This window comes from Amblyomma americanum, chromosome 4 (assembly GCF_052857255.1).
Source record: "Amblyomma americanum isolate KBUSLIRL-KWMA chromosome 4, ASM5285725v1, whole genome shotgun sequence".
NCBI classification, from domain to species: domain Eukaryota; kingdom Metazoa; phylum Arthropoda; class Arachnida; order Ixodida; family Ixodidae; genus Amblyomma; species Amblyomma americanum.
The window spans coordinates 199397186-199420038 of NC_135500.1; the positions used below are offsets into that span (position 1 = coordinate 199397186).

The following is a 22853-nucleotide window of genomic DNA, read 5'->3' on the forward strand; positions in this document are numbered from 1 at the left end:
TTGCGATTGTTCACAATTTTGCAGTATTTAATGACCACAACAGCGCTGTCGGCATGGACATCATGTTGTCACGTTTTCTTGTTTTTGTTTTGATTTGTGCAAGTTTCCTTGTTTGTAGTACGCTGCTTTATGAGTTACCGAATTAGCAACTGGTGGAAACGATCAGGTTTTGCAAACCAGCTCTATGCGAAGGCGTCGACATGCTTCGCGGGCAGTGGACAAATAGAGCGGCTTTATGATCTTGTTTCGCTGACTGGGTGCAACTTTGACTGGTAAATGCGTTCGTGCCTTCTACGACCGTGCCGTTGTCGCCTTGTCGTTACCTTGCTCCTCGCTATTTGAATGTGTCATTTCATTTCCTCAAGTTCCCGGCATATGAACTAAACGAGTGTTAAGCTGGGACCTTAGTAACGTAGAGACGGGAAACTAAGCTGCCGTTTCTTTTGCAGACATCGAAATGGCTACGGCTTTCGGGGAGGTCAGCGTTGCGAACGAGACTCCGCTGATGTTTTCGCGGAGTAGCTCTCTCGGTTCACTCAGCAGCCTGGATCAACAAGCCGCGCTGAACGCTCACAATCTGGCAGTGAACCACAGGTAGCACGGCCGTCTTTGGTTTCATGTTGTAGTGCCACAGATCTGTCCCTTGTCCTTCCCGTGCTGCTGAAACGGCATATTTTTATTTTTTCATCAGCTCTGCTTCGGCCCCATAGCCGACGGTCCCGTAGTATATAAGTAAACATGATCATGTCTATTATATTTTTAATGTCAGGACGAAGAAGCGCGTATGTAATGCGATTCATGCTAAGAGAGCTTAACATTCTGGGCAATGTTTCAAAGTAGCATGTAGTTGATGCATATTTGAGAACATGATGGGAAAGCAGCGTGTTGACACTGAACGCAAGATCAGGGACACAAGAAGAGGCAACACGGCACGCTGTGTTGTGTTGCCTCTTCTTGTGTCCCTTGTCATATGCTGTTTTCTCATCATGTTCTTGGTCTTAGGGGCATTGTGGAGCATGTGGCTTGTGCACATCCCTATTACATAGAGTTTGGTTCTGGCAGCAATATCAGGCGGAATGTGAATACACCCATGCTGTGAGATTTCATTGTGAACTAAACATCAGGTGGTTGATCAATCTAGAGTCCTTCACTGTGGCAAGCTTCGGAGCCTACAGTAGTACTTTTGCATGTAAAAACCCACTAGTCCGTCAGTCAGTGTACCGAAACGTGTGCATACTGCAGCAGTCGATCCTTATTTTGTAGAAACTGTTCATGGAGTCACCAAACATTGTGGGAGTCAGCATGCTCCATCGGCTAAGGCACTCACAATTTACACAGGGGTGCTCACACTTGGCAGGAATGTTTTATTCATAGGGTCTTGGGCAAGTGTTTTTGTGTAATTGTGACAAGCATTTGCTGTTCTTCTGCAAGCAATAAGAACAGCAGCAGTTTCAAGGCCCACCTTAGTTTACTATTGTCTCTCTTTAAAAGGTGAAACTTTTGTGCTCACTGAGTGATGCCGCTTCACCAAAGGAGGTTTGTTGAATGGCTGAGACATTATGTTAGGCACTCTAGGAAACACTGATGAAAAGTTGGGAGTAGCAGAACAAGCACTAAATGCAGCAGAACGTTTAGAGAATCAAACACACTCGTAAGGAACAGGAATTGCGAAATGCATGCACTGGAACAATTTCATTTTCTTTAGAAATTAAGCCAAGTTTTTCCAAACTTTGATGCACACACTTTCTGGCAGGCTAACTGGTGCACCTTAGAATCTTCGCAAAACTGCTCAAAAATACAAGGACCGTAAAGAAAGTTGTTCTTGCATCGATTCTCCTGTCTTTTTCTTCTTTTGAAGAATTTTTCAAAGGATCTTTAATGCACATTTTTTTTTTTAAAGATGTGTTTTCTCTTAACTTGTGAGGACTAGTGATGCTAGTTGCACTCTCTCAGCTATTTGGCATGACCTGATTTTTTACACTACAAGACAGTCTTTTTGCGAAGGTACGTCACGGCCACGTGAAAGTGGCTGTGCAAAATTATAGCGAAGGGCACATATGTTGCACTGCTTTCAGTCAGTGGAGCTTCCATTCTTTTTAGTCATTGAAAATTGTCTTGCTATTTGTGGACTTCAATTTTTTCAGTCAATTGCTAAGCAGTTCAGCCTTGAAATGCACACTTTTTAGCCTATAATGATCTCATGCATGTTTCTCATCGTTTAGTGCGATTGTATTGCAATGGAAACTAGTAGAACTGAGCTTTGTCATAATTGTTTGGCATGCCATCTTTGCTTTATGTATTGCTTGTGTGCGGAAAAAGTGCCTGTACTTTTTCCTGGCTGGTCATTTCTTAATTTGCACAGCTCTATATATTAGTCTGTTCGAGAGAAGCAGAAATTTCAGATAGTGTCACTGCTGTTTTTGCTAGTTTGTACACTGATCGTTGCTACTTTATTGATACTGAAACTGGTATTTTTCTCTTCATTGCATTGCATCTCTGCTTGGTAATTGCAGTCTGTTATAGCATCACATTTTTGTTAAGGAGCTGTTGTCAAAGGCGCATATTTTGGTGGGGCTTTTAGCTTGTCCTAGCTATTACATGCTGCTTATGTGCATAGTTCAGATTGTAATCATTAGAGCATTTGCAGCTGTGCTTACATTTTTTTTCTTTGACCAGGGCATTGTGTTAACATTCTTCTCATCAATGTTTTTAAATGTACACTGACGACGAATTGAAGTTGGCCTAAATTAATGTATTAATGCTTTCTAATGACAAGAGGTTACTTTCACCAAAAAGAGAGCTTTTGTGAACTAGAAAAAAAAAAACTGAAACAAACAATCTCTCAACCCAAGGTATTGTCACTCGTCGCTTTGAAACAAAGTGTTGGGAGAAAATATTCCAACCTAAACTCCAAATTTCTCAGCAATCAGAGCATCTTTTGCTGCTGAATAAATGCTAATAGAGTCAATAAACTTTCAGCTTTTGGAATACACTAAGCTCAAAAACCCGATGGAGTAGTCCTCAGTGTCCCTTTAAAAGTACACACTGAACCCCACTTTAGAAAATTTATCTTATGGTAGTGAACATATGTGGCTTAGACTAGAACATGATTTGGTTTTTGCAGCCAGCACACAAGTGGAGCTGTTTCTCCGAGTGACCTGCCAGACTCACCGAGCCAAACAATGCCGCCAAGTCCACGTCGCAGATCTCCTGAGCCCGCCTTTCAGCTTCCCCCGTGCACAAAGCCGATGCCACAGCCAGTTGGTGGTGTGTTCCAAGACTGCCCTCGAAGCTTCGCTGAAGAAGGGACTCCGTGTCGCATATCGCAGGCCACTAGCCTGAGTTCTCTCACACTAGACGATGACACTGGCAACATTGAAAAATTGCTTGGGCATGGTGATGAACAGAATGCATTTCGAAGGAGCAGCTTTGGGAGAGATGGTGGAGAGCAAGCACAGTTCGCAAACGGTGCATATTTTGGGCGGAAACACGTCCGAGAGCAGTCCCACCTACAATCTTCTGGTGTGACCGGCATTGAAGAAGGTGCAGCAGAAGTATTTGCAGACACAACACGGCGGTATGCCCAGGAGGGCACGCCACGAGGTTACTCCAGGCCTGAGAGCCCTTGTTCAATGACAAATGAAAGTAGCTGTCCTCAGAATGGCATTGGCTGTGATTGGGACGATGACTTTGAGATGAGGCCGCATCAGGCAAAACATCCAGTGCCTTTTGGGAGTAGTCGTGGACGAAGATGGAGTGGTGAACGCGTGCATAAATCTCATGTCACAAATAAGCACGTCTCGTTTAATGATGACTGTGTCATGCGGACGTCACATGAAGATGCTGCTGTGCCTTACTTTGCTGAGGACTGTGTTCGCGTGTACTGCACAGAAGGCACACCATCTGTTCTTTCCCATGCACCTTCTCTAAATGACCTGGGCAGTACAAAGGCATGGATGAATCCACAAGGTTCAGGTGGACAAGCGCTTGAAGTCTCGCCCGAAAGTTGTCGAAGAGACGGGCCCCAAAATAGCCAAAGCAGCGCGAAGTCACAGGGGTGCCACAAACATGTGTCCTTCAATGAAGACTGTCATCTTCAGTCCCAACATGAAGCAGCGTCACCGTCCTTTGAAGAAGATTGTTTACGTGTTTACTGTACTGAGGACACGCCTTCAGTACTTTCTCATTCCGCATCGTTTACGGACCTCAGCATAAGTCATGATGGAAGTAAAAACTGGGATTCAGCTGAACAATCTCTAAAGACGCCTTGCATAAAAAGAGAAGCACTGATTGATGTCTCTGATGAAGAAGAAGGCAGTGCTGATCTCATAGTGCAGTGTATCCAGTTGGGGTGGCAAGTATCACAGTCATCGAGCTCTCATCCAAAGGCTAGAAGCTGGAATGGATTGCCAGAGGACTCTATCACTATAAATGCACCAATCCCAAAGCCAAGGAGCCGAAATAGCACACCAGGGAAAACTGCATCTGTCACCAGTAAGCTCTCCTGCTCGTCGCCTTTGCCGTCTAGTCACTCACCCTGTCAAAGTAAGCAGCACTGTGTCAGTCAGGACACTGTGTCACCAAATGCTGATGTGCCATCATATAAATTTGGTGTGATAAGCAGCAGTAACCTTGCTGAAAGAAGCCCATCAGAGTTGACATGGAAAAGCAACACTTTTGGGAATGTGGTTGAGCTGAACAGTGGTCTCAGGGGCTTATCCATCACTGCACAGAGCTCTGCTGGAGATATTGGAAGGCCACATTACACAGAACCAATCAGGCCGAATGGTTGCCTGCAGCGGAAGGATGATGTGTGCGGAGGCCTAGTTCAGGAACCGCCATTACGTGAAGATAGTAGCGATGAAGAGAATGATGTCCAGTTGCTGCAGGAAGTTGTGATGATGGGTAGGGCACTAGCTGTAAACTCAGAATTGCCCACCTCTCCCAACAAAAATTTACCTGAAACGCCTCTAAGGTCAGAGCCATATCCACAGTGCCCATCATCAAGCATGCCTTCCATTCCTGTCTCAAGCCCTTTGAAACCACACCATTATGATCAGGATCCCCATCACACTATCATTTCAAGTTGCACAAAAGTGAAAGGAAACTCCATAGAAATGCCAGTAACATCCCCTAGTCATGTCCGCTCCAAATCTGAATCTAGGACCTTTCGAGATAAAAATGAATATTTGTCTGAAAGCAGTGATGAGGAGCAGGACAGCAAGATTTTGCTTGAAGTGATCAGTCTTGGCCGAGCTGTGGTAAGCAAGCAGCAGCACTGCAGTGACGAGAGCACAAAGCAAGGTGCTGAACATGTTCGAGAAAATATCTTTGATTGTCAGGACACAGTGTCTCCTGTGACTGCAGAGGACTGCTCCTGTGCTACAACTGATGATGGACTGCTCAATAAAGAGCATCCTGTGCCAGTATGTGTGCAGCCAGATGTTGAGGACTGCTTAATTCAAGATGATGACGATGACGACGGCAAGTTGTTAGAAGAAGTAATCATGCTTGGCCTTTCAAGTGTGCAAAATGTAGCTCTGAATTTACCACCGCCATCCCTTAGCAAGCAGTCTATAACAGTGCCTACTAAGGAGACACCGATTTCCGTGCTGTGTGCTGAAGATACTGCACGAACTACCAGCGGTGACGACACCACTCACGAACCTGTGCAAGAACGTGTTTGTGCTATAGTGTGCAAGGACGGCAACCTGGAGGAAGAGCGGAAGGACAAGGTGACTACCGTTTATCATTTTGGTGTACAGGATAAGTCATTGTGGTTACTTTCCATGAAAGGCTGCGTCTCAACAGTGCTAGGTACTTGTTTTTTTCTCATCTCAACCTTAGTCCTCAACAAGCTGATCATTCTTTTCCAGAATTGTCATTGATAACAGTGGCCAGAGTAACATCACTTAAGTCATTTTCAGTGTTGAAATTGAGGCACTGCTAGAAAATCCCATACTGTAAATTAAATTTCTCTTCTTCTTTTTGATTGAGGTGTAGTTTAGAATGACACTACAGCCGAGCTCGGATATATCGAACCCGGTTATTTCGAATTATTGGTTGTATTGAACTTGCACATTATCCCCTTGAAAATCCTTTTTAACGTTATATGGAATTCATGCTGCATATCGAACTGAAATATTGCTAGTTTGATATTTTGAACTGCACGCTGTACCCCTGGAAATGGCGCTTCTTGTAATGGCGCTCCTCAATCAATTTCTGCACATGGAGACCCATCGGTTGTGAGGCCTTGGGCACCTGCTGGCAGCGCTAGTGCTGTGAAACCACTTGACAAAGTGAACGTAGGGTGGAAAGCAACTGTACAGTAATTTTAATGAGTGAAAATTCTATTAATAGCATATTGGTAACAAGATTAGATATCTTGTGATAGGCAGTAGCTAGCTCCATAGCACTGTCTGCAACGGCTTCATTGCGAATTACGTTAGACCTACCACCGCAGCAATGACCTAGTTGTTTGAGCATCCACCTCGCATGCAGGAGGTGTGGGGTTCAATGGGCCAGTGTCGCCAGGTGCCCACCGGTAATACAATGGGTACAAGCTTTCCCCTGCCTGGTGCTGTGCTTCTTTAGGGTGAAATGCTTGGGAAATGGGTCTTTGACCCCACCTTAAAAAAAAGAAAAACCTTGTGCCATGGCGTTCTTTGGCTACAGATGCCCTTGCACCATAAAAATTCAGCATCATCATCAGGTTAGATCTACCAATGCCTAGCAAGTGGCGTGCTGCTAGCAGGCTAGTGTTGGTGCATGTACGTTACAAATGAGGTTATCTAGTGCAGTTTGATATATCCGGCTTCGACTGTATTGTTGCTACACCAACTGGCTGCATCAGAAAAGGAAATGTTACTGCATGTCATGGGGTGCTTGTAAACTAGGTTAGCTGTATAGAAATGGCATCTTTTGCTTTTGTAAACTTGTTCGGAAGAGCAAGGTTTAATTTAACGTTTTCAGCAAGGTGTCCTGCTATACTAAAAAGTGCATTCAGTTACAGTTTTTTAATAACTGCAGATAAGGTAGTACACAACGTTTTATCAAAAGAATTTGGCTGTCATTAATTCCTGACAAAGCGGAAATAAATGACTTGTTGAAAGGAAATATGAAGTTGTTATTCTCAACTAGAAAATAAATAATCATTCTTGGGTAGTTTTGAAGTTGAGGTGAATATTTTGGTATCACAATTGTAGGACAGAATAAAATGGAAAAGTAGCAAATGTCTGAAAGGAGGATGTGCAGTGGAGCCATATTTAAAATAGAATGGTGTTAGTATAGATTTTTTTTTTCTTGACAGCATGAGCTGCGTGCAAGTTAGAACTCTGTGCCCATTAGAACTGTGAGTGCGTCACAAGGTGGTGACTATTTTGCAACTGGAACTTTGTAACCAAGTTTTTCTTTTAGAACCAAATAACATCATTGTTTTGCATTAGTCTTATTGTTCTCTTTCATGTATGGAATAAGTTCAGCTGCCATTTGACGCATAAAAAAAATAGGGGAGAAAACAATTCATTATTGCATTTCTGGCACATATCAAAGGATTTTTTTTTGACATGCACATCACATTCTTCAACATTGCCAGATTAGAGCATGCTTCAAAAATATTCAAAGTTACCGTACTTCTATTTAATTTGGAGTCAAAATTGGGTACCACATTATTTGATTGCTTGATCAAAAAGTGTGAATGCTCTTTTTATTTAAATAGTACAGGTCCCTGAAGTATGAAAGAGAGTGACCAGCTTGCACAAAAAGAGGAATTTTCGGTTATTTCTGTGCAGAAGTTGAAAATTACTTTTTTGGATAATAAAGACCAAGAGGAAGACTAGTTAGAAAACTGCAAAATTGTGCTTGTCGTGCAAAGTTATGTACAAATCATTAGTTTAATGCTCAAAATTTGTTCCATTTTGTACTGGAGGGAGCTGTACATGCAACTTGCGACCATGCCTGCTGTCATGCTAAAAAAGAAGGAACAGTGCAGGAAGTTTGTGTTCAGTGCTATTAGTTGCCATCAGTAGATCTGCCTCCATCAGAATATTTTCTGTGCCCCATGACTTTTTCTGGCAATAGAGCTGAAGCTACAGAAACAAAACATGCCCTGGCTTTCTAAACAGTGAAATATAGTCCCTGCTTGCAGTTATTAGTTCTCACTTAAAACAGTATATTGTCAATATTTGTTGCTTAGGGTATATTTCTAACACAGCTGCCAACTTTGAACGTTGAAAGTCAGGTGGGAAAAAAAATTTCTTGATCACAACAAATTTGCTTGGCTGGTTACGAGAAGCTTCAGTAGCTGGCACCAGCTGCTTCAGTGAAGGAATTAAATTACTGTTAGGAGAACAACACACCGGGCAGCTAGGCGCACCGTCATGCGGCTGAACTATTTTGCGGAATGATACAGTCATGGATTCTTCTCCTCAGTAGCCTTCCCTTCATTGCCAGAAAAACTGTCGCTGAGTGTAGTTGTGTTATTTGGTCAGCTGCTTATGTGCGGAGCAGTTGAGCAGAAGGCAGGGGAAGGTTCACTGTATAATATTTGTCTTGCTCTGTGCACTTTCTCAAACTGCACCTAGACTTTTTCTGCTAAGTGGTCTTACGGGAATTTCGCATGCTAGTACAGAACATGTCGACTCGTTCTTTTTGTTGTTTGCCTTATTGCTGTTTGTTAATTAATGTCCATAGTTCCTGCTGTCTTGTCTAACAGTGAGATTCATGGCATGACCAGTTTATTGCTTTCTTGTTTTACGTTTTTTATTCTTCGCTCTACTCAGCGACCTTGTAAACTGACTTTTGTGTACAACACCGTAGCAATGATTTATGCTTTGTAGCCTTATACCGGTGTTTCACCTAAGATGTTTAGCAATTTTTAAGAATATGCTTTTTGAGTTAAAACAGCGCTTTTTTCAGCACAGCATTGTCAGCTGTAGAGCGCATCAGAATATAGCTAACATGTGCTAGCTAATAGGCTAGTTAACTAATATTGAGTAGCTAACTCAACTATTACTGTTAGGCTCCTTATTTATTGAGAGGTATGTAGCCCACCATAAGCAGTATCCATATCCGTTTTTAGATTTTCAAAAACGCTGTTACCCTCGGTGCTGTGGGGCATAATATTTTCGCTATTTTGACGTGTTACATGCACTGGAGGTGTTGCTTTGCCTGCAAGCTTTTTGAAAGTGCACATGTATTGGCATAATGTAGGCAGAATTTCTTGGGGCACAGCTTCAAGGGTAACTGCATTTTCGAAATTCTATAAACTGATATGGATATTACTTACAGTGGGCTACACACCTCTCAATAAATAGGGAGACTAATGATAAAAGTTAAAAAGTTCAAGGAACGGAATGGTGTAGATTTTTACTAGGAATTTTTCAGTCAGTGCATGCGCTCTGTTTTATGTATCTCGATGCTGGTTCCAGCATCGAGCGTGATGGCAACTGCACATCGACAAAAGTGCTGTACTTATATAGATCTCACCCGCCAGACAATAACCAGACATTTTTAGTATAGAGTAGCATCCATTTTCGTTTCCTCACCCAAAGCTGTGATGGCACAGTGATGCACTCCTCGTCAACGAAAGTTTTAATAAACTGGGGTTGCCGCTCCAGCTAGGAAATGCAAAACACTATGGTGCCATCTAGTGACAAAAGCTAAAAGTACATGGTCAGCGATGCAAAGGGAGCATTCCTTTCATCAAAGGGCGCACTGAAGAAAGTTTGAACTTTAATAAAACATAATGTGCACTCCTAAAATAAAAAAACACTGTGCACTCAAAACAAATCAGCGATATTTTACCGAGATGTGGTCATGTGTGGGATACACCAATAGTTGTGGGTTTTACCACAAGATGGCTTTTTATGTGATTTTTCAATGGCAAATTAAAATTATAAATCATTGTTTCTTTGATATTGCAGTGCTCTATTCTTGCAATATGAGGCACAATCTTTTCATTTCCGCCATATCTCATGACACGATTCGGTCAGTGGTCGGTCAGTTTAACTGTTCGACATTATTTGGCCAACCTCCTGTTAGCACGTCTTAGCTCTATTCTGATTCGCTATACAGCTGACAATGAATGCTATGCTGAAAAAAACGCTGTTCTAACTAAAAAAAGCGTATTTTTAGAAATTGCAGAAAATTGTAGGGGGAACACCCAGTATACACGTTCATAAGTATGGATGAATGGTTTCAATAGTGCAAGGGCCAAATGTGGCCAGAGGGCATCGCACAGTGCGCTTGGACACAAAAGTAAATCAATCTAGTTTAAGAACCTCTACTGAATCTTGCAACAGAATTTGGCGTCTTGTCTGCATCATTCTGCCTTTTTTATTAAAGCTTATTTTCTGTTAGCATGGTGGTGCTGCTAAATGGTTGTGCACCTGGCTGCTCAGAATACATTGCAGACAGTGCTTTGTTTTGATCGACTTTCGTGATTTTTTTTCCAGTTATGACAAGGGGTAAATCATTGGCATTTATAAGTTGCAGCAAAATAGCTATTTTCTCTTCGTTATTAATTCATTTCACTGTACACAGTTAAAAAGTCTTAGTCATTTGAGTAATATTTAATATCATTACATATTATTTTTTATATACTGAACTTCTTCAAAATCCAAACATTACCTTTGATGTTAGCACAGAACTTGTGGCGTTGAAAATGCAACGATGTAATTTTTTCCATCTGGACTTTCCAGGTGATGCTTCCATTCTAACAGAGTGTTCTCCCTGCAGTTTTCACTTTGGTGTTACGTTATGTACATTTGGACACATTCACAATTATACATTATGCGCATACGGTCTGAAGGGCTTGTGCTTTATCCTCATACCCGTCCTCTACTATAGTTACTCCATTGCTAGCTTTCACATTTCTGCAGCCATCTTTACCTCCGGAGCCTCCAGCCGATTCTTCAGATCGTGTCGTCCAGATTCGGCTAAAGCTGCCGACTGGACGAACACTGACTCGACGTTTCTTAGCATCAGCTGAACTTGGTGTACTGCTGGTGTACCTGGACTCATTGGGCTACCCTGTCACTAGGTTCAAGATACTCAAAAACTGGCGTAGACAAGAGGTCAGTGCTTATTGTGAGCAGCCCTTCAGCTGTGCTTATCATGGGATCTGGACGGTGTCATGCATATTTTTATGCAAAAATCTTGGTTGGTGGCTAGGGAAATTGCTTTCGGAAATTCGACAATTGCATCACACTTGCAGTGATAGTGCTTCCCATAGCGTGTTAGAAAGCAAAATGAAACAAAAGGCGAGCACTATTTTTAGATTGTGGCAGGTACTGAAGTACAGCAGAAGAAGTTCAAAGATGTTACAAAAAATGGTGTGCTAGTCGATCATCATGCCTTCTTTTATACAGCATTCTACTTAAACTAGTAGTGTTTTTTTTTGCATTTACAGTTTCTAGAAGAGTGGAAATATCTTGGAAATGTCGGTCGAATTGGGTGAAAGGCACAAAAAAAATTAGCTTTTTCTGAAAGCCGCACATCTAATGTTTGCGTGTTGTGTGCAGTGTTGTGTTAACTGAGCTTACACAGTTTTGCAGTTTGTCTGTTGTGAAATCTTGCATGCTTAGATGCAGTGGAACCTTCTTCATGCTTTCCTTTTTGTGTGACACCGTGCAGTAAATTTATAATGAATTGGCACAATATTTCCAATTTTGAGCTGAAGGGTACCTTTCAGTGGGAACACTTGCTATGGCAAAAATTCCGCAGCTTCAAGTAAGGTCTAGTATGTGTGTGGTGCAGTACCTTTTCAGTGTTAACAGCTGCATGCGCAAAAAAAAAACCATTACATCTGTAGTTGCCTGTAAAAACACTGGGCTTGTAGTATAGCCTGCACACTGTAGCCTACTCAAGCCATAATTAGGGCAGTCCACATGGAGTAGTGTTTGTTTCTGTTGCCGACCACTTTTGTTGCAAGGATGTGTTTACACAGGTTGAAGCTGAACAAAACTTTATTTCACATTGCAGCTCGCAACTGTGAACCCAAAACAGACACTGGAACAGCTGAAGCTTTACCCGAAGAAGACTTTGACAATAAAGGAACGGTAGCCTTGGTGGTTTTTATAAATTTTGGTTTTTCAGGCTCTCATTTTTTCTTCAGATTAAACAGTGCAGCACACACCAAGTACGTGGTACAACAAAAGCTCAATGCTCAGAACAATATGAAGGCTTCCAAGATGTGGCAGCAGCAGGTTAGGTATCAGAGTCTTCACAGTAGTCTTCATCGTTTCCCGTTTCAAAGTACTGAGCCTCTCTGCGAGACAAAAGTGGCGGGTAATTGCCAGACTCTGATGAGTTGTTCTGAAATGAAATGTATGGGTGTAAATCATTTATCGCACTTCATGGAAATAATCTCACTATTGTGTACAGGCATGAAGTGTTCTTACAGCATATCATTATGAAGAGTGGCATCTTAGGCTGCTAAGCTAAGCAGAGTAAAAGCATGCATGGTGGTGAGGAAAAGAAGCAGCGATTATGCCCATGCATAATTAGAACCAAAAGTGCAGGTATTGCTAAAAGGCACATAAGCTGAATTGCTTATGGTGTTTTGCATATATCTTGACAGCTGCATGAAATTTAATATCAGTGTGTAGTGTCCATTGTGAGGTAAATTTCTTTGTCTCAGCAGTAATGGTTAAAGGGGCTTTAATAAAGTTGCGGTTTACCTGAGATGTTAAAGGACGTTGCTTCACAAATATCCTGCAGCAAGAATGTTTTGTATGCGCTTTGTAGAAGCTGAGTTACCTGTAGTCAAAATTTGAATTTCAGTGTCTTTGCATCTTTTCCTCTGCTCTCTTCAATTTTTGCATGCTTAAAGGTTGGCGCTCCTCCGCCTTCCCCATTGTCGAGGGCTGAGCTTCCTGACCTGTCGGAGCTACGTCGTTTACTGGCCACGGCCATGGTAGCTGCCTGATGTCTGAAAAAAATCTAACCAATAGCCATTTCTGAACTACTATATGCAGGAGCGTGCGAGCGTGAAAAAATCACCAGAAAGGGCTCACTAATTTTTGCATGTGATTGTCGGTTCTCAGCTGTGTTTAGAAATGTATTATTTGGTTCAGGTGCCCATGGCAACACAATGCAATGATTGAGTGAGTTGATGCGCTCTTCTCTGAAGGTGCTTCAGAGCCCCTTTAATGTTATTTTACGTCAATCACATTGAACAAGAAAAGTAACATGCCTGATTGATGGAGGTATGGATGAAAAGAGGCTTTGTCATGCCAGCTACCTTTTAAGTTTTGCATTTTTTTTTTCTCTTTTGGTGCCAGAGAAAAAGTTCAGGCAGTGTCTTGAGCCATGCTGACATCCATGCTTGCAGAGCTTAGTGAGCATGCCAGCATGGAGAACCAGAATAATCTTACGTGTCCTTGGAAGTGGCAGGAGGAAGCTTCTTGCTGAAGGCATAACCGTTTGGATCCGGGCCCGACTGGGGAGTTATCACGAGGAGCATCCCAAGGCAATGGTTTGCCTCTTCTTTTGTTTGTGCTAGCTTTTGGCTTGTCTACCAGCCAAGGGAACAGTTCCTCATCAGAATCGGATGCGTTTCCATCTTCCAGGCTTTTCACGAAATTGAGTGGAGTTGGTGTGAGTTTAAACTGGAAGAAGCTTTGCGATCCACTGCCTTCAGCTGTTTCCTTGTCATCATCCACACCGAATATGGAAAAGACATCTTCATCGTCATCCGATCTGAATTGCGTTTCCCTTACCACACTACGCGTACTTTCGGTGTGTGTCATTGCCTTTGGCCTTTTGAACTCTCTGTCTTGTTCCTCAATCTCAGCTGTCTTGCTAGTTGATCTTTTTGCCTTTTGATTCGTGCTTACAAGAGCTGATGTGTTACTTGGCTCTTTCTCAAGCACGCTACCAACAGTATGTGCTGCAGCATTGGATTCACTCTGCAAGTAAAGGCTGCATGGTTGCAGTTGACTCATTCTCTGAGTTAAATGGGAAAGGCCATCATCTTCATCTAGTTCCATTTCATTTGTGGCATGCTTGAACTTGGCATGCATGAACTCTGTGTCTTGTTCTTCAATTCCAGCTGTCTTGCTAGTTGATCTTTTTGCCTTTTGGTTCGTGCTTACAAGAGCTGATGTGCTACTTGGCTCTTTCTCAAACACACTACCAACAGTATGTGCTGCAGCATTGGATTCACTCTGCGAGTAAAGACTGCATGGTTGCAGTTGACTCATTCTCTGAGTTAAATGAGAAAGGCCACCATCTTCATCTAGTTCCATTTCATTTGTGGCATGCTGTTGTATTCGTTTCGTTAGCACTTGCCCGTGAACCATCTTTTGTCTTTCCAGTTCTTGGTTAGGATGCTGAGTCAAACCACGATAATCGTTTGAGCTTCTCACTGAAGACTCATCGCTGCTGCCATGATGCCCTTCTTCCATTGGGGCCTCTGCTTTTTCAGGTGGGCTTGAGGGCATCACAGGGCTTGTGCTGTTTCTGCTTTGGCTGAAAAAGGTTACAGCAGGTCTTCTACCTGCAATTTTCATGTCGATATCAGGAGCACAAGTGGCATTAACAATCTTTTTGGTGTTGGTTGTTGGTGTTGGGCTGCTACGAGCCAGCTCTTGGTGCTTTGCACCTTTCATGTTAATCTGCTTTCCTTCTTCATTCATGGGCTTTGTTTCCTGTGCTTCATTTTCCCATTCCATTGTTTGACTGTTTTCATATTGCACACTTTGCCTATGGCTCTGAAACCTTTCGTCAAGTTTTCTGTCGTTTTTTATGCGTTTTGTAGACCTTGCCTTGGAACCTAAAGGAGTCTCAGGATTACACTCCAGTTCCTCTGCAAGGGACAGGCTAGGATCATCGAATTGGCGAACAGACTCTACCAGGATGCTCTCCTTGAGCCTCCTGTGCTTGAGTGGTGTTGGTGGGCATGATGGTTGCGTTTTTTTTACAGGCTTTGGAGTTTTAAAGGCATCATTGCTTACTGCCTTGTTTTTTAGTTCCATATGCATGACAGGATCTTTGGCAGGACTGTACTCAAGCCTGCCATTTTTCTGCTTCTTAACGGCCTTGACATCATCGGGTAGCTTCATGGCTGCCTCCCCACAGTTCGAGTTTACAGACAGAGGAACTTTTGCTTTGGGCGTTGAGTGCTCCGTGGGGGTTGTCTCTTTTCTGTCCCGTAGTTTCATCTGGTGTGGGCTTTCTGAGGTAGTGGTCGTGGCATTCTTCTTGGGATATTTCCTGCCTTCAACTGAAGTTGTGCTTGCCACCGCATCAGTCCTTGCATCACTGCCTGTTCTGTCCTTCTGGTCATCACTGCCTTTTTTCTTGTGTGATACATCCTTGTGGCTGTTTTTATCTTTTAAGTCTGCTGTGAAACCAGCCAGTGCACTTGTTTTAGTTTTGTTTTTTTTCGTACAATCTTTGTCATTCTCTGGTCCTGAGTCTTTGACGGTGCCTATTTCCTTTTCTTGCACTTCATAGCTCTTACGCTCTTCTTTATCTGCTTTGGAGCTGGCTATGTAAACCCCTGAATCACTTCTGCTTTTCGTGCTCTTGCTCATTGCGGTCAGTTCTGAATTTTCGTTACTGCCTCTTTTCTTCTTTGGCACCTTTTCATGCATTCTTGCAACTTCTTTTTGTTCGTCATCCTTACTTTGAGCAAGACCTATTGTTGCTACTTGTGCTGATTTCTTGTCAGTGGCTGTAAGTTTTTTTACTGCCCGTTCACGCATTTGATGCTTTTTTTGTGCATCAGAACCTATTAAGACATTTTTTTGTCTATCTTCTTCACTCTCAACGGCATCAGAGTTTGGCATTGACTCCATGTTGTATTGAAAAGGTGAAGTAGGCCCTTGTGCTTTTTCCAACTTTTCATCCCTCGCATTACTAGTTTCAACACATTTCTCAGCATTCTTGTTAAGCTGCATTAAATACTTCAGTGACAGCTTTGTTTTTGCAGCTCTTCCTCCTTGCTTATGTTCACTGGATGTTGACGTGGGCACTGTTTGGTTGTTTTTGGTATTGATGTAATCTGATGTTGGTGGTTGTATGCTTTTCACTGACTTGAGCTCTGTTGATTTTAAGCAGCTCTTCAGTGGTCTGTCATCATTTACCTGTGTGTTCTTTCTCTGCACTTCAACACTAGTCTCCACTGATGATGCGCTTGCTGTTTCATGTGGCCCACCGACAACTTTGGCAGTAGTGGCTGTCGTGAGTAGCTTCTGCTCCAACGCTGCATTAGGCAAGCTGTTCGCAGCCTCTTCCTTGTGTGGTTCTATGTGTTGCACTTCCTCTGCTGCTTCTCCTGGCTTGATATCATGTGTTGGGCACTTCACTGCCAGTGTGGTGTTGTTTGCCTCGAGTTGCATGGCTCTGTTCTGTCTGGGCTTGCTTTGAACGTGATGTACATGCTTTCGTTGGATTTTGTCATGTTCACACAAAGTCTCCAACAGCTCGGTGGTGACTTCATTGTCTGTGTAGCCTGTGACATGTTTCGAGCTTTCTTGTGAAGGGCTGGTTATGGGTTCTACTTTCTTCTGCATGCTCTTTGCTGATACGTCAGTTGTTTTTAGAAGTGCTGACTTGTCCACCTGCACTGGCACTACTGCATTCCAGTCATTTTCAGCGCTGCTACTAGTTTCAGGTGTTTCAACATTGCTCTTTTCGTTCCCACTTTCTTTCGGAGAGATTGACAATATTGTCTGTGAGAGAAAGCGCACAGACTTTTTTTTCTTGTCTACCGTGGCAAAAGCATTGAGGCTTTCCTGTTCAGAACACTTTGCTGTGGGCTTGAAGGTAGCAGTGTCAGCTAGTTTTGAGTCTTCAGGCAGTCCAAACTGTGATGCGAATGCCCCAGTGACCGCACTTGCAGTTAAGAATGTGCTGTGGTTTTCCTCCTGTCGAGGCTTCTCGACTTCATGCCTTTGATGGTCCAAACTTGGAAAGCTGCTAACACTGGCTTGTATGTCAAATGATGGACCACGTGCTGTATTATGGGCATTGCATGTGGGTTCAGATGCTTTGGCTATGTCCAGTTTGTCAGTCTCTGTGGTGGCTGCGGCTGTCTTGGACCTGTTGTCTGTGCTCTGTGTCACAGATGTGTTACCTCTGTGTGCCAAAGTGCTATGTCTGGTTGTGGAATGCTTAGATGTGGATAAAAGTCCTTTGTTTCCTACCTCCTCTAGGTCATCCACGTCATCAGAAGCTTGGTGTTTTTCTGACAAACTGTCATCACTGTTTGCAGTCATTTCTTGACCCGCTGATGGGAGGTCCCTTTCATCTTTTTCAGCACCATCTGATGATTCTTCACTGCTCTGCTCAGACAGCAACACTTTTCTGTCACTAATCGGTTGGGCTGGAGTAGTCCTGGTGACTTGGATGTCCAGTGGCCTGTAACGGTCCTCTATGGTTGTTCTCTTCTTGCGCCTGAAGCCAGGGAGTGGTGTGTGAAAGAGATCACCTTGAGCATCTTCGTCACTGTCAGTCGGGCATTCTGCATTCTTCCGACTTCTCCATGATGGGCGACGACCTGCTCGAGCGTTCTTCCCCGACTTTCTGCCAAAGAAAACCAGTAGTGTCATTTCCCTGGGCCTTATTTTGTATTTTTTAATTTTTGAGAGTGATGTCTAATCTCGGAATGCAGTAATGCAGTGCTTACCTTTGACGCTTCTTGATTGATTTGCCCTTTGAAAGCAGGAGCCTCATAGCTTCAACATCGCTCTCATGCTTCTTCCTGGAATGTAATTCTTGCTTATTAGATGTTGCAGCTGATTGCAAAAAAAATGCAAATTTAAAGGCTAACTATGATGAACCACTTGCTTCATATACATTTGTGCAAAGGCCCAACCTCTGAATTTTTCTAAAGACTTCAGAATGCTGACTGCAAGTCATGCAGTTGCTTTTTCTGCAGCTTTAAAACCACCTCACTGTTGAATATATTGCATGTGTAGCATTGATATGAAAGTGGTCACGAGAAACCTAAAAACAGCAGTTTTCATGAAGTATATTCATGAAGAAACAATGCAGGTGAATTCATGGAGAGGAAAAGACACAACTGACAGAAAAGGAAACTTGCCTGTCGTCTCTAGCAGACACAGTGGAGACTATAGCTATGAATCATCAGCACTTCAATTTCTCTTTTGAACACTGGTAAGTGGCAGACCCAGTCAATTGAGAAAAAATTGGCGGTGGTTTAGCTTTGGCTAAACCTGGAGTGACGCGATAGCTATGGCTGGCCGAGTGGAACTTGGTCATGTGACCAACCACGTGATCAGCCACGGCGCCGCGCCGCCGGCAGCTGCTCCGAACCACGTGACCAACCAATTTACAGCGTGGCGACGCAGCCACAGGGTGGTACCGCCGCCACGCTGAAGGCTCGAATTGCTACCGTAATGTAGCTCTCGCTACAAAAATTGGAGGAGACACTTAAGCTCTGCCTTAAAGGGTATAATGTGGTAGCATTAATAGATTAATGCCCATTTATGCGGAATTGGTCATTCTCAACTTTACGTTCATAGATACCTGGGAATCCTGGTACCACTGCTGGCACAATGGTGCAGCAGTTAAGCGACGCACCACTGCCCTGTGATGGCAGGTGCTACCATGAGTGGAGCTTGTGAGACCCAGGTTGCTCTTCCTGAGCAAGCTTTTGCAACCAATCATTAATTTAACTGCCACCTGCTATGGTGGGTAGGCTGTGGTGACACCACAAGGTCACGTGACAGGCAAATTTTTCGACCATGGTGGGATGTGTGAGGCCGAGCAGAATCTAGTGCTCCAGGTTGAACAGGGTGGAAACCTTGCGTGAATAGGGTGGCTGCCTGGGCCACCCTACCCTGGCTGACGATGAGCCTTAAAGAGTTAAAAGGATCATCACATTTACCTGAGTGTAGTTCAAGCCTGAGTATGGGTAGACCGTCCCAAGTTAACAGCCAAGCGAGTGCAAAAAAAGATAATTTCACCATAGGTAGACCTGAGATATGTTTGAGCACTTGTGCCCTCCTGTGGGCACATGTGCCTACCTTGCTGTGGTGAGATAAGCAAACCTCTAGCGTTCACCAAAAAAGGAGGCATGGTGAAGGAAATTGCAACAGTGTAATTTAGTGGTGCAGCGATATGGCAGCGCGATGAATTAGGCCACATTAAGTTACAATGGCAGGAAAATGCTCTTTGATGACAGTTTAAGCCAACTCTACCATGTCATTATCTAATGATCCTTCTTGTTTGAGAGAATATTTCTATATAAAGAAAGGTGAGCCTACCTTTGAATAAATTGAAATTTAGCTCCTTCTACTTCAGTATATTTGATTTGATAGCCTGTGATTGATTGGTGCTGTACAAGGGCAATTGAAAGAAATGTGAACAGAGTGCAGCGTAGGCACTCCGCTGTTCGCATTTCTTTTCATCACGGTTTTACTTCAGTGGTAGCAGAAAGATGCTAGAGTCATCCATGATGCATTCTAGGACAACTAACGTTTTTTTTTTTACCACCCAGGTACAAGCGCGATCAAAAGAAATTCAAACAGTGGAGCACGTAAGCACCGCGTTGTTCGCGTTTCTTTCCATAGCTATAGTACACATTGTGACAGCTGTGCTTTTTTGCAATGAAGGTTTACATTCGCTCAGTAATGCATTCAGAAATACAAACATGCCATTGAACAAGCTTTACAAACCGTAAGATGGGGTTTCTTGCCAGAAACGTATTCCACATGCTCTGCATTCTGCATTGAATGAGCTCTGCTGGGAGAAAGTGGTATTTGGTGACCAATTTCTTTATGGTTTTTGCATAAAACTTCTCATAGGCTGTTGGCCTCCGGATATGTAGAAGGTCACCAAACTCTTCTTCATACACGTCCATGATGAAACCTGTAATGATAAACCTAAATTAAGAAGGAATTAAAGGCTACCAGTGAAACATTAGTGCAGTGAGCTACTGAGGAGTAAATCTGTTTTGGAGGTAACATGCTGGACCAAACTTGCATTACAGCACACTGTGGTGTGCCAGAGCTTTCTTTTTTTCACACATGCAATGGAATCAAGGACAGGGTCATTATTTGTGGTTGCAAACAGTGGTACCAAGTCAAAGCCTGTTCTTAATTTAAACCTGTTTTGCATGCGTGTTGAATTTTTATGGAATCCAATTGGGAAAAAAGGCTAGCAGTAAAGAAAATGAACATTAATTGTATCTATCGCAGTTTAAAGCAAGCACGTTCAGTGCTTGTAAAATCTTAGAGCACATTGTTTCCAAACATGTTCGTAAACATCTAGAGACACAATTTCTTCAGCAATTGCCAGCATGGTTTCCGTCGGGGGTTGTCAACTTTCACGCAACTAATTAAAACAGTACATAATATCACTGAGGCACTTGATCGCAGAAGTCAAATAGATATAATATTCCTTGATTTTAAAAAGGCCTTTGATTCTGTTATCCACGAAAAAGTGGCACTGAAACTAAGAATTGTATTAGGGAATAATAGTATTGTCCGATGTATAGAAGCTTTTACTCAAGACAGACACCAATTTGTCAGTATCGAGGGATACAGGTCGGATACATGCAGCGTGCGGTCTGGTGTGCCACAAGGCTCCGTCCTTGGGCCCTTGCTGTTCTCGGTGTATGTAAACGACCTGATTGATACGTCATCTGTGGAAGCAAAACTCTGCAGACAACTACGTTGTTTACACTGAAGTGAAATCAGTAGCCGATCAAATTAAACTTAATGAACATTTAAAAAGAATAAGCGACTGGCGTAACGACTGGCAAATGTCTCTCAGCTTGAAAAAAAAACTGTATTTATGACAATTTCCTATAAATGTGAACCCCTGCAGTATTTATTTATTTATTTATTTATTTTATTACCTCAGACCCCAAAAAAGGGGCATTACATGAGGGGTGGGTTGTACAGAAATATCAACAAACCTACCTACACATTACAGAACGATGCTTTATCGAGAATGACCATTTGACCATTTGCGGAAAAGTTTCTGCGCATGCAGGTATAACAATTGATTCGAAACTTGGTTGGACCACGTACATAGACAACATAATAGGAAAAGCAAATAAAAAATTAGGATACCTAAGACGTTCGCTCAGACTTGCCACACCAAAGACAACTAAAAGCTTAACAAAACGATAGTACTCCCCATGTTGGAATATGCGTGTGAAGTCTGGGACCCGCACACTAAGTCCCTAACATCTAAACTGGAGCATGTCCAAAGACGTGCACTGCATTTAATTTTTTTCCAAGTATCGGAGGGCTGACAGTACAAATAAGTAAATAAATAAATAAATTTGTTTTATGTGGTGGTAAGGATGGCTCTTCTATCCCGAACAGAGCATGAGATGATATATGAGCATTCCAAATCCGGGTCAAAAACAATCACTGGGTCCTATTAGGGCATTCCAGTAAACTGCAGAACCTTCGACTGATTTCCATTTGGGCTATTCAAGCTGGAATTGGGCCTTCCAAATGGTTTGTCGGACATAAACTGTGGGCCTTAGTTGGATTTACAGATTCCTATTGGACACTTCTCTTCCAGTGTGTGAGTCCAACTGGCTTTTGGCACCCAGCCGCCCAGGCACTGGGAGGAATAATAATCCCTCTAATCCCTCAGCCAGTTGCTTGGATTTCTTGGGGATGGAACTCCTGGAAAAGGTGCCACCTAGTCGCTAACCAGTCTTCCGCCCATTGCTTCCTAATAGGTATAATCAGGATATATGGCTTCTAACTTTTCAGTTGTAAGCCACGGTACCTTTAAATTGATATTCGAGCTGCAAGTCCCAATCGGAAAGTTCATTAGGAAGCCAGTTTTTTTTTTTTTTTATGCAAGAGCTTTAAGAGGGCGACAACAGAGAAAGCTATCCGGCTTTGCGTCCGATATATGTAGGCATCTGTGTGTAAGCCTCCACTTGCCATATCTCCACCTGCCGCTTGCTATCTAGAATGAAACACTGGCTTCAATGAAACACAGGCGATGGTTACTTGGCAAGGACACTTCATGACAGATGATAGTGATTAAGTTCTAGTGATGACAGGCGCTTAATGAAGTTACAAGTAACAGTAGTGGTTATATATTGGTAAAGTTCGTGCTCCAAGCTGGAGAACAATAGCACAAAGAGAAAGTAGAGAAAAATGCTCTCGCATTCCGCATCAATCTAACTGATTATTCCGCAATTTTATTTTTTATTATTTATTACTGGTATCTGCGTATCGCTGTCGACATGCCGAACAACTGGCTCTTAATATTGTAAAATGCGCATACATGAAAAGGTTAATCTGCTAAATTGCTTTTATCATTTCCTGTGTCAGTGGTTAAGTGAGATAACTTTGCTCTACGTGCATAAGAATCCCATAAATACAGTGAAAGTTTGAAGAAGTGCACTGTGTGGATGCACTCACTGATCACATTGAAGTATCGTCTGTCTCAGCTAGCTAGGAATGCGCCGGTTGTTTAAAACTGGCAATTCATAGAACACGTTAATGTCCCATCCTTGCACAGGGCTGAAGGAAATAGGTTTTAAATCGGTTAAGGTGGCTGTCACAGCACATATTACAATCACTATGAGCTACACTCTGCGCAGCGCGACTGAGGTTTGCAGCACAAGCTCGCGAAAAACATACTTTCCGTATGCAAATTGCTGCCTTGCTATGTTATGTTGGTCGGCCACGTCATGAACTTCTTGCAGCTAACTTTACCATACATGCGCGTTATCAAAGTAACAGATAAACCGTTGCTTTTGAACTTTACCCTTTGCGAAGTGTGCCTTCAACCTCCTCTCGAACCGCTAGCAGACGAAACTGAAACGTGTGTACATGACAGCCTTTTGTACGGTGGTATCAGTGATATTAAACCGTAAAATAATTAACTTCGCATGATTT

General features: G+C 42.8%; 2 protein-coding genes across 2 annotated transcripts; one reads left to right on the forward strand and one right to left on the reverse strand.

Moving 5' to 3' along the window:
- The first annotated feature begins 84 nt into the window (after positions 1 to 84).
- LOC144129028 (uncharacterized) lies at positions 85 to 12082 on the forward strand. Its single transcript, XM_077662899.1, has 5 exons — positions 85 to 272; positions 450 to 594; positions 3125 to 5735; positions 10881 to 11075; positions 11983 to 12082. The coding sequence occupies exons 2-5, from the start codon at positions 458 to 460 to the stop codon at positions 12061 to 12063; spliced, it is 3024 nt and encodes a 1007-aa protein (XP_077519025.1). The 5' UTR covers positions 85 to 272; positions 450 to 457; the 3' UTR covers positions 12064 to 12082.
- On the reverse strand, positions 11949 to 22786 carry LOC144129026 (uncharacterized). The gene is made up of 5 exons (XM_077662898.1): positions 22723 to 22786; positions 19650 to 19842; positions 17636 to 17710; positions 13377 to 17532; positions 11949 to 12315 (listed from the first exon to the last, which is right to left on the reverse strand). Exons 2-5 carry the CDS (start codon positions 19832 to 19834, stop codon positions 12208 to 12210), a joined length of 4524 nt encoding a protein of 1507 aa, XP_077519024.1. The 5' UTR covers positions 19835 to 19842; positions 22723 to 22786; the 3' UTR covers positions 11949 to 12207.
- Positions 22787 to 22853: the final 67 nt, after the last annotated feature.